At 37.1% G+C, this 11,043-nt stretch overlaps 3 protein-coding genes across 3 annotated transcripts in view; 2 read left to right on the top strand and 1 right to left on the bottom strand.

Annotated features, from left to right (window-relative positions):
* Positions 1-3,807: 3,807 nt before the first annotated feature.
* LOC134805203 (uncharacterized) lies at positions 3,808-5,360 on the top strand. The gene is made up of 2 exons (XM_063778513.1): positions 3,808-4,493; positions 4,919-5,360. The coding sequence occupies exons 1-2, from the start codon at positions 3,818-3,820 to the stop codon at positions 5,134-5,136; spliced, it is 894 nt and encodes a 297-aa protein (XP_063634583.1). The 5' UTR covers positions 3,808-3,817; the 3' UTR covers positions 5,137-5,360.
* A 1,179-nt stretch (positions 5,361-6,539) lies between these two features.
* On the bottom strand, positions 6,540-7,678 carry LOC134805224 (NADH-ubiquinone oxidoreductase chain 2-like). Its single transcript, XM_063778531.1, has 2 exons — positions 7,595-7,678; positions 6,540-7,262 (listed from the first exon to the last, which is right to left on the bottom strand). The coding sequence occupies exons 1-2, from the start codon at positions 7,676-7,678 to the stop codon at positions 6,540-6,542; spliced, it is 807 nt and encodes a 268-aa protein (XP_063634601.1).
* Positions 7,679-10,204: 2,526 nt separating this feature from the next.
* Positions 10,205-11,043, top strand: part of LOC134804230 (probable maleylacetoacetate isomerase 1) — a 45,005-nt gene continuing 44,166 nt past the window's right edge. The window contains 2 exon segments of the mRNA XM_063777197.1: positions 10,205-10,237; positions 10,725-10,908. Of these exon segments, the coding sequence (XP_063633267.1) occupies positions 10,226-10,237; positions 10,725-10,908 (196 nt within the window). The 5' untranslated portion in view covers positions 10,205-10,225.

Below are 11,043 nucleotides of genomic sequence, written 5' to 3'. Positions count from 1 at the left end.
TGAAACATTTCCTCCAACTTTCCGTGATGGATGTTTATTTTCCTGGTTTTTGCAAAACGTAATGTACCTACATTAATCAAACATAAACTGAAATTTAATAATAGAGGGTATTTTCCTACTAGTCAAATCAGTTACTTTTTTAGAACTGTCATAACGATTTGCTAATATGGAATTTATAGATGGTCAAGCAAATCTTGTCAGTAGAAAAAGGCGCGAAATTCAAATTTTCTATGAGGCAATATCCCTTCGCGCCTACATTTTTCAAATTTGACGCCTTTTTCTACTGACAAGATCTGCTTGACCAACTATATTTGAAACATTACATCGTGACGTCACGGTCAACTCACCTACTTTTTATATTTCGATCCGATTTATTAAATAGAACTTGTGTTTAAAAATAACTCCTATCTGTGTTTTTCTAATAATTATCTGGTGCTTTATTTAATGCATGGTGTAAAATAGTTTGTTTTAAATACAGTATAATACCCTATTCTACTTAAATATTATCGTCGCCGCAAGTGTCAGTCTAGTGATCTAGATTCTAGTCTATAGTCAGCTCTCACCGTCGACTCAACTAACGTTTAAAATAAAACGTTTTTCCGCAGGCATCTCGTCTCAAAGGGTTTTAATCACGACTCACTCACTCAGCCGTGGGCCTGAAGTTTTATCTTGTGCAAGCAAGGCGAATAGATATGCAAATTATCGGCTGATGACTAACCCCTTCGCCTTGAGGACAACCTGTTTATGAATATTCTCAAGTCGGGAGCAAATTAATTTCTGACATTTGAATTTAAATTTAAATAAGTCAACGTTGGTGATCCCGTGAAATTAACTAGGTAGTAAAAATGAAAATTATGCATTTCCTTAAACGCAAACATGGCTACAAACTGATGATTGTAGTTAAAATAATAATAAAAAAACAACGGGTTGCACTCCGGGAGTGCCGACAGAAGTGAAAACTCAATGACTATTCCAAAATGTCTGCAGCACTATGTACAATTAGGATTGTTCATTTTTTTTAATGTTCTATTTCGAAAACCATTTCGAGATATAAGGTTTTTAAACAATTTCCGACATTTGCTGCGATATAATAATTGAGGATTGAAGATATTTCAACAAATATCCTTATGACCTTATAGTTTGACCTTCTCCTGGGCTGAATGTAAAGTCATCGCATAATAAAAGTTATCGAACCATAGTAAATAAATCCGTCACTCACGTAATTGTCAAAGATATCATTGTCATCGATTGTCATAATTAAATTTTTCAGTTAAACCGCTGCGCTTGTTTGTTACGATTTGATTTATAATTAATACCTAAACAGTAGATTTCATTGCTTAATAATATATCAAAAACCTTGTTCCTACGTCTGGGAATGATTCACAAAAATAATAGTTCGAATCCACGAAGACCTACGACGTGAAAGATGGTGCCGTGAATTAAACTTGGAATACCTACCTACTTCAAGTGTGACACACAGTATTGCTGTTGAGGATCACGTCGATGTAAGTATAAAATTAAGCTAGTTATTAATTTCGTTTAGTAGTACCACTGTATATATATTGTATGTAAATAAATGTTTTACAAAAAAAAAATAAGTAATGAAAAAGAAAAAAAAAGTATAAAATTAATATTATTTTACTACAATTATTTGAAAGCTCACTTTATTGGTAGGGTCGTGGTACCTATTTATTTTCTGTGGTAATGTAGCCAGAGTATCTAAAGGCAAACCGTTAAACAGAGATGGTGATGCCTACTAGAAAGAAAGAATATAGATACAAGAATACATAGCCATACTCAAAATTCAGCCTGAAACTGCTTTAAAAAAATATAATTCCTATTTCCAGGTACATGTTGCAGTTCAAGCTGCTGATATCATGGTGGACAAGAAGTAAAGTTAATAAAGAGTTGTGAATAATAAAACATGTTTTTGTTTACCTACTTTTTTATTATTCAGTAAATATATGCATAGGGGAGATGCGGATAAGACGGGGACGCTAATGTTAAGGTAGTAAAAAGACCGGATATTTAAAACGGGGTCAGTGTTTTTTATTAATCATATATTAATTACTTATTATAGTTTTATTTGGCACAGCTTTGGACTTGGTAACTAATCATATGAAAATTTGAAAATTACAATTATCAAAAATGGAAAATACACCATCTTACCCCATATGTGGGGTAAGACGGGATACTAAAAATGGGGCAAGATAAGGACTAATTCTCTTCATAGTAAAAATAATATCAAAACATCCTCCATATCTTCGTCGTCGACTTCAGTACAAGCTGTGTGTAACTTTAATATATGTATGTTTATCATATCAAATAGTAACTTTACATATATGTATGTTTATCATGTTCTGCACGAGCATCTGACAATGATGGCTTCTTGTTGACCAACCAGAAGAGAAGTGTATGGTTTGTTATTTACTCTGTTCCCAGGCATTATTTACGGTCGTAAAGTATTACGACGATTAATAATTAATATAACGTTCGTTTCAATACAAAATGCTCAACTTTGTTCTGGGCCCAAGTGCCTTAACAAAATCAAATCCTTACATTACATATCCCACAGCTGTATCTAAATAGGAATCACGATGACCTGAAATAATAGGATATAATTAGCAAAATTGGCATGTTCCTAATATAGTACGATATCCAAACAATGGTGACAAGCCGGTAGAAAGTACCCACTGGGTGCTAAGCTACCTTTAGCAATGGACGCTTGTAACGATTTTATGAATCCAATCTTCTTACAAATCGAATCACTTAAAATATATATGATGTAGGTAACTTACATTTGTATTTTTGCTCCCCTGATTTTAGCCAAGTTATGGTTGGAGTTGGATGCTATATGGATACATACTCCAATAAAACTAAGTTATATTATATAACTTAGGCAGATTTCTGGAATCAGCTTTCACAAATTTATAGCGTAGTTATCTTGAAATTAATGATTTAGGGATTCAAAATAAACGAGTTTTCCATTCCAGACGATATTATTTATAGAAACACGTACCTATATAAAAACTATTTCAGCCCGTACAAGATTAGAACATTGAGCTTTATTGCTTAATATAAAAGTCCAGTTTTAAATAATTGACCTGATTATGATACGTTATGACTAAAGTGCTTTGGTGAATAACATTGTCCGTGACACATGACGTCAGCGTTACGTTACACGTTACACGTTACGCTGTATCGAGTTTATCATTTTTTCCCCACCTCAAAAAGTGCTCAGCGCCGCTAAAGAAGTTTTCACTTCAAAAACACAGTTCAAGAAATATAATGATCTAACCCAAACCAATACTATGAACATAATATTAGGTACCCGTTTATAGAAGACGAAAGTATCAGTATGTTCGCTTCGTTGCATCTGCATCCCGTGGAGTGCAGCGACGTATAAATCAAAAGAGCCTTTATTTGACTATCATTTTTTGGCAAAAACTATTTAATTGTTCTAGGTATTTGTGTATACAGATATAATCGTTTTGACTGAAAGTTCTAAGTTCCTTCGGTGGGCGAGAGGGCGACCACATGCGCCACCATTGCATTCTGTTCTGTGTCAGACTGCGCGGTGAGTGCTTTACCTTAGGCCATGGCTCTATCATGGCCTTTAACTCTGATGATAATGAGAACCTCTATCCCACCGGGCTGTGGTGGCCAATCGGAGTAATTTTGCATTACATAGACGAAACCCAAAGCGAAAGTATACGTGTTGGACCTAGCCTTTTTTGCAAAATTTTCACTCTTTAGCAAGATTATCTATCCCTTTCACCATCATCATCATTTACAAATATTTTTGGTGTTGTTCCAGATGTGGCGATTGATCCCCATGCTGTTACTAGCCGCCGTGACCCTGTCGACGGGGGTTCTACTCCCGCGACTCCCGCCCCTACAACCGGGCCCCGACCCCGCCTCCGACCAGTCCACTAGTGATACACATAGCACACTAACCGAATGCGACGTCCTGAGGAGGCTGTTCAATAGTGAGGCCAACTGGATGTTCGACACTGACAATAAACAGTACAACGATTATGTCACCAAAAGTCCCGGTGCTAACCTGCAGCATGACAATTATAAAGATAAAACGTACATCTATCAATTTCAACCCCAAGACTTTGAAAAGAACTATTTTCATGTGCAAGACCCTAACACCAACGAGAAACCCCTTCACTATGAAATCCCTCTTCCTACGATTAAAACGTTGTATTTGCGAAACAAAGATGTAATCATACGGGACGATCAAGCTTACTACATGTACGATACGTACATGGCAACAACGAGTCCTTTTGATTATGTCCAAAATCATCAGAACTGCCTGTACAAAGCTATGGCACGGCCATCGTCACATAACGCGGCTTGGACTGATACAGATATTTTAGAATGGCAAGCTGAACGAGAGAAACTGAACACGAACGAAATTATCCCATCGGTAGAACAACTGGGTAAAAGATTTGAGACAGAGGAAACGGGCGAAAAAGAGATCCCTGGTAAGTTTCCTAAATCTCACCAATATTTAAATAAACACTGAAAAATACCCACCGAAGAATCGACTATACCTACCGGAATATAGGTTTAATAAATGCCTTCATTAAAAGTACCTCAATCAAAATTAATTAAATGGTCTTGACTGATTGTTAAAAATATAAATTCAGGGGGGTTATGGTTAGTAGGTATTACATTTATGTATGGTTGGTAGCTATTGCTATATTCGTAAATGAGAGCACCATGAATAGGTTTATAGACCTCCACTTGACAAATGAAACAATTCTTGCTTGGGCGATTTATTTATTTATTTACTATTTACACAGCATAACAGTCTTATTAACTAATATACTGTGAAATATTTACAATATTACCTACTTTTCCCTCCACGTTGCACAAATACTTTTATTACATATTTTATTTGTTACAGACTTGGTGATAAACGAAAGACAAACAGGGGAAGTCCAAAAGAAGTTGTTCTCGTTCTGGAGCCGGCTGCAGGCGTTGTCGCACAAGGGGCGACAGCTGCCCACTCGCAGACACACCTTCGCCTTCTACGGGCCGGACGGCACGCGGGACGGCCCGCTCACCGCCGAGACGCGCGCCTCGCACCTCCGCCCGCCCGGACAGCCTCTCCGATGGGGCTAAACACTAAACTATCTACGTTTTAGTGTTCATTACCATCGGCCATGCAACATAATTACATCAACTTACACGGGCAACTGCATTTTCATTCACGGGGCATGAGGCCAGTCGGAGAAGATCTCAACAGTTAACTATACAAAAATGTTTAATTTTCATTATGTTAGCGGTCTTCTGAAGCCGATTAGTACAATAAATGTAATCAAATAATTTTATATACCAGGTATTTTAATACCAAAATATGTTAAAAAAAATACAAAAAAATATTGTTTAGTATGTAGAAATTCGCGGATAAGTATATTCCTTTTTGTTTACTTAAATAGCGTAGGTATTAAAAATTATATAGATATAAGAAAAACTTTAAAATTGTACATGTTTTTAAGCCTGCTTGTTAAGAATGCCAATACGACTTTTGCAACACTTTAACTCGGCGGTCGGCAACCTGCGGCCCGCGGGCCGCATGCGGCTCATGAAACTGTCACTTGCGGCCTGCGAGCCTCTCTGGCTATGTAATATTGAGAAACGACAATGTCTGATAAAGTCATAAATATTAACAAAGTGCGGCCCGCGTCAACTTACTCATCGTTAACTACGCTACTAAAACTACGCAAAAAAAGGTTGCCGACCGCTGCTTTAACTGAACAGGATTCAACTTGATGGTTACATTAAAATAGTGTGAAACGTTACTTTTTTCAGACCTTGAAAAATCAATAAATAACATGTTAATCAGCTTATATTTGCGTTTTATTCAAAATCATATAAACATAGACATCCACGGTAGAACAGAACGTGGACTATGCTGTAAGATACCATTTCTAAGATGAACTCTAGATATTCTAAGAAATTCAAATACTTAGGCAAAACGTAAACCGTAACAATTTAACGTACCTATATAAAAACTAGCTTTTGCCCGCGACTTCGTCTGCGTGGAATTAGTAATTTGGGTACCATAATTTTTAAACAAATATGCTTTTTATTACACCCTTCTTTTCACCCCCAAAATGGATGACTAATTAGTCAAAAATGCGAACTTTCTTTATTTGTTTTGTATCTTAACTTCACTTGCACCTCCAGTCCAACTTGGAGGTTCGAGAAGTTGAAGTTGAAGAAGTTGTAGAAGTCGGAGAAGTTGAAAAAGTAGGCGAAGTTGAAGTTGAAGAAGTTGAAAAGGTTGGAGAAGTTGAATTTGAAGAAGTTGGAGAAGTTGAAGTTGAAAAGATTGGAGAAGTTGAAGTTGAAGAAGTAGATGTTGAAGTTGAAGAAGTAGGAGATGTTGAAATTGAAGAAGTAGGAGGTGTTGAAGTTGAAGAAGTTGGAGAAGTTGGAGTTGAAGAAGTTGGAGAAGTTGAAGTTGAAAAAGTTGGAGAATTTGAATTTGAAGAAGTTGGATAAAATTGAAGATGTAAAAGTTAAAGGAGTAGGAAGATAAATAAGTTGGAGAAATTGAAGAAGTTGAAAAAGTTGGAGAAGTTAAAAAAGATGGAGTAGTTGGAGAAGGTGGAGAAGTTGAAGAAGTTGGACAAGTTGAAAAAGTTGAAGAAGTTCGAGTTTGAGAAGTTGGAGTTGAATTTGAAGACGTTGGAGAAGTTGAAGTTGAGGAAGTTGAAAAGGTTGGAGAAGTTGCAGTTGAGTAAGTAGAAGAAGTTGAAGAAGTTGGAGAAGTTGAAGAAGTTGGAGAAGTCGAAGAAGTTGGAAAAGTCGAAATTGAAGAACTTCAAATAGTTGGAGAATTTGAAGTTGAAGAAGTTGGATAAATTGAAGAAGTTAAAGAAGGTAATGAAGTTGAAGAAGTTTAATAGGTTGGAGAAGCTTAAGTTGAAGAAGTTGAAGTTGACTAAAATGAAGAAGTTGCAAAAGTCGAAGAAGGTTACGAAGATAAAGAAGTTGGAGTAGTTGAAGTTGAATAAGTTGGGGAAGTTGAAGAAGTTGAAAATATTAGAGAAGATGAAGTTGAAGAAGTAGGAGAAGTTGAAGTTAGAGAAGTAGAAGATGAACAAGTTGAAGTTGGAAAGGTTGGAGAAGATAAAGTTGAAGCAGTAGGAGAAGTTGAAATGGAAGAAGTAGGAGAAGTTGAAGTTGAATAAGTAGGAGAAGTTGAAGTTAGAGAAGTTGAAGTTGAAGTTGAACCTTAACTTAATAGACGAAAGTTCAGAATAGATAGTGAAATGTATTACTTACTTTTTTTCTTGCACACTTTTTATTACATCTCTGTTTAGCCCTATGGTTGACTGGTAGAGAATGCCTTTAGGCATTAAGTCCGCCATTTGTACATTCTATTTGTATTTTGTGCAATAATTTTTAAAAAATAAATATATACCTACAAAATTTTGTACAGTCACCTGCAATAATATGTTACTCTTCGAAGGCCGCAAAAATATGTGACACGCTCTTATGGCTCTACAAATAAGATCGTGTCAGATATTTATGCCTTCAAAGAGTAACATATTATTGCAGGTGACTGTACCTGGTGAGATGTCGGGTCTCGGAGGCTAGATATTTCTAGAACAGTCCAGAACATTCGAGAGTATTCGAGAGCATTCCACAGCATTTTAGAACATTCTGGAATGTTGTCGAATATTCGAGAACATTCTAGATCATTGTGGAATATTCCAGAACACTTTCGAATGTTGTAGAATATCCTGGAACATTCGAAGCCGTCTCGGGTCTCGGTGGCTAGACATTTCTAGAACAGTCCAGACCATTCGAGAGTATTCGAGAGCATTCCACAGCATTTCTGAACATTCTGGAATGTTGTCGAAAATTCGAGAACATTCTAGATCATTGTGGAACATTCCAGAATACTTTCGAATGTTCAAGATTATTCTGGAACATACGAAGCTTCCCCTGTCTTCCCTTCTTTTCTACCCCCTTACGGGGTGATAAATAATATTTATTCTCTTCCCCGGGACTCAAACTATCTGTATACCAAATTTCAACAAAAACGGGTCAGCGGTTATTGATTCCCCATACAAACTTCCACCCCCCTTTTTCACCCCCTAAAATAGGGATTTCTGGGACAAAAACTACCCTATACACACTTTCGCATTTTTAATATTAGTATGGATTTTAATCCCCTTACTTTTTAAAAATAAGGGCAAAAAACAGAAATAGGTACACTTGACTGCCATAAATACATAATGTACTTAGTTTACTCTTTGGTATTGACGGCGACTCGCATCTACTAAATTCTAGCCATTTTTGCTATGTAGCAACAGGTGACGTCACAAGCCTTCGTCAGCCGTAGAATAAGTAAAAAAAAGATTTGATTGTGAAAGTGGCTTTTAAGAGTTTTAGTTAGTTGCTAGGTGTTGTTTTTTATTGAAGTTCCTACTACATATGTATATGTTTATTAATTGAAGTCGAAAACGAAAACTTAGGTACTTAGTTTATTGGCATTGACTTTATGTTTTAAGAAAAAGTTTCTCTGCGTAGGATTGGAGTACCTATTATATCTCACTATCTGTGCTGCTCTGATGCTGCTGTTTTCGGATGTGGTGACGGTGTGCGAGCGAGATAATGATATACTCGTACCTACATCAACTACACATGTCTACAACGTTGTTTCGCTCGCATGAAACTGCATCCATATTCATCGTCAATGTGATATACTTAAAGCATCTGAATGAGTCTACCGCATAGTCTACTCAAAAGCCCTACCGTGAAAAACGAAAATCGATATTTCGTTAATTAATTAAGGGCCACTTGCACCACCCCACTAACCCGGGGTTAAGCGGTTAAACCGTTAACCCAGTGTCAAATTGTACTGGTAACCATGGTAACTCAATGTTTAACCGGTGTTAGCCCCGGTACGGCTACCACCAGTTTTGACATTGACAGATACGCTCGCGTCTAAGTAACTTACTTTCTATGCATCTCGCTCGTACTAATATGCGAGTACGAGCAAGATGCATAGAAAGTAAGTTACTTAGACGCGAGCGTATCTGTCAATGTCAAAACTGGTGGTAGTGCTTCTGGTTAGTCGATTGGTGCAAGTGGCCCTAAGAAGATCTTCTTGTGTTCAGCGCCATCTCTCTCGCCTACCGGTGACTACGATGACTGAGCTGAACCATGAATCTAGTATTACCGCGAACCGCGTTCGACGTGTTGCCTCTCTGGTCACACTTACGTACGAATTTACAAGTGCGACAGAGAGGCAACACGTCGAACGTGGTTCGCGGTAGGCCCTCCGAACATAATATTTTCTACTACGATGCGTTTGAATACACAGTTCGGAATGAACTGCATGATGACATTTTAGCATTTTCATGATAAAATCCTTGTATTTATCACATTCTACTTGTTTATAGGGATCTGATGGTCATTATTGTCCACGTGGCAGAGTCAAGAGTGATTAACACAGTATACGTTGCTTTGAATCACGCGGTGTTATTATAGTGACAATTATTTTATCACGTGTGTAAAGTCAACCATCCAAAAAAACGCACGCCGGCATTTCTAACCAGCCTAGTCATATATTGAAATAGTGCAAGTACTTATTATGATCAATGATCTTTATACCATATTTCGCCGTTTAACTTAGTTAATCTATTCTTGGACCGAACAACTTGGTCAGCCAAAATGCAAGCACGAAACGAAATGCTAACAAATAGGTAAAAGTTTAAGGTTTAATAATTACGTAAAGTTGTATATGGATATTTACGAGGAAGGAGTAACTGACGACTAAGTTTAATAGAGATTATAAAATACAATACAGCTTGCAGTTTCACCTCTAGAACTTCTTATCAGTTATCACAACAAGTACCGAGTTATCTCGGTTCAATCCGACAAAGGGAAACCTTCGTGGCGTGTATCCGAATATTTCCCTTTATATAACAAAACAAACTAACCTCATCATAACCTCAGTATGGCTACCACCAGTTTTGACATTGACATAACGCTCACGTTTACGTAACTTACTTTCTATGCATCTCGCTCGTACTCGCATATGCGAGCAATAGTGCAAGCGAGATGTACAGAAAGTAAATTACGTAGACGTGAGCGTTATGTCAATGTTAAAACTGATGGTAGAGGCTCAGATCAATTTAATACTAGGTATATCAGTTACCTACGTTAAATTCTCGTAGCTAATACGGCCATGGCAATTCCGGTAAGTAGGTAAATAAATAACCTTGTATACCCATTTAAACTGAGTTTATATGTTATATGTATAGTGAGGATCAATGTTTACACAGTGACGTTTTTAACCAAAATTACTTATTTGCTCAAAGGATAAAGAAATGTAATTTCTGGAGTTCAAATTATGGAACTAACAAGGAAAATTTTAATGTTTTTTTTTTCTTTTGAGGTAAATAAATCTAAACAACGTTCGCATTGAGAACCTCCTCCTTATTTGAAGACAGTTAAAAATTTGTTGCCCACATTGATTGATGCCAAAATTTGTATCAAAATAAACTTATTTAGTTAAAGTCACTATGTTAGAAATTTCCGTACAGTCATGTATTGTAATTGTACAGTATAGAAAGTAACGAAGCAAGATATGGAAATGGAGATAGCTGATATAAGAAGAGGATAAAATAGATACAACCTAAATCTCTGATCCATGCGAATATAGGTTTTATTTGCTCATTATCAAGGGTGAGAAGGCCGTGCTGTACGCATTCTGGGCGTCTTCGTGCTCGTGGCGCGTACGCGCGGCTCTGGTGGCCAAACGCTTGTCCTTCGAGGAGTGGTCCATCGACATCGTCAAACAGAAGCAGCAGAAGACTGAGACCTACCGCGCCATCTGCCCTTCGCAGAAGGTCCCGGCCCTTGTCATAGGTAAGTCTTTAGGGTTCCGTGCCCAAACGGTGACCAACGGAAGCTAGGTTCAGCCAGCAGAGTTTATGAAAAATCCGGTTGCCAAAAATGTTATTAGCAATCTTGAAGCCTTTCCCTAATAAAAAAACAACGGGT

The sequence above is a fragment of the Cydia splendana genome, chromosome Z (assembly GCF_910591565.1).
Source record: "Cydia splendana chromosome Z, ilCydSple1.2, whole genome shotgun sequence".
Taxonomy (NCBI): domain Eukaryota; kingdom Metazoa; phylum Arthropoda; class Insecta; order Lepidoptera; family Tortricidae; genus Cydia; species Cydia splendana.
This window is presented reverse-complemented; position numbering and strand designations above follow the sequence as displayed.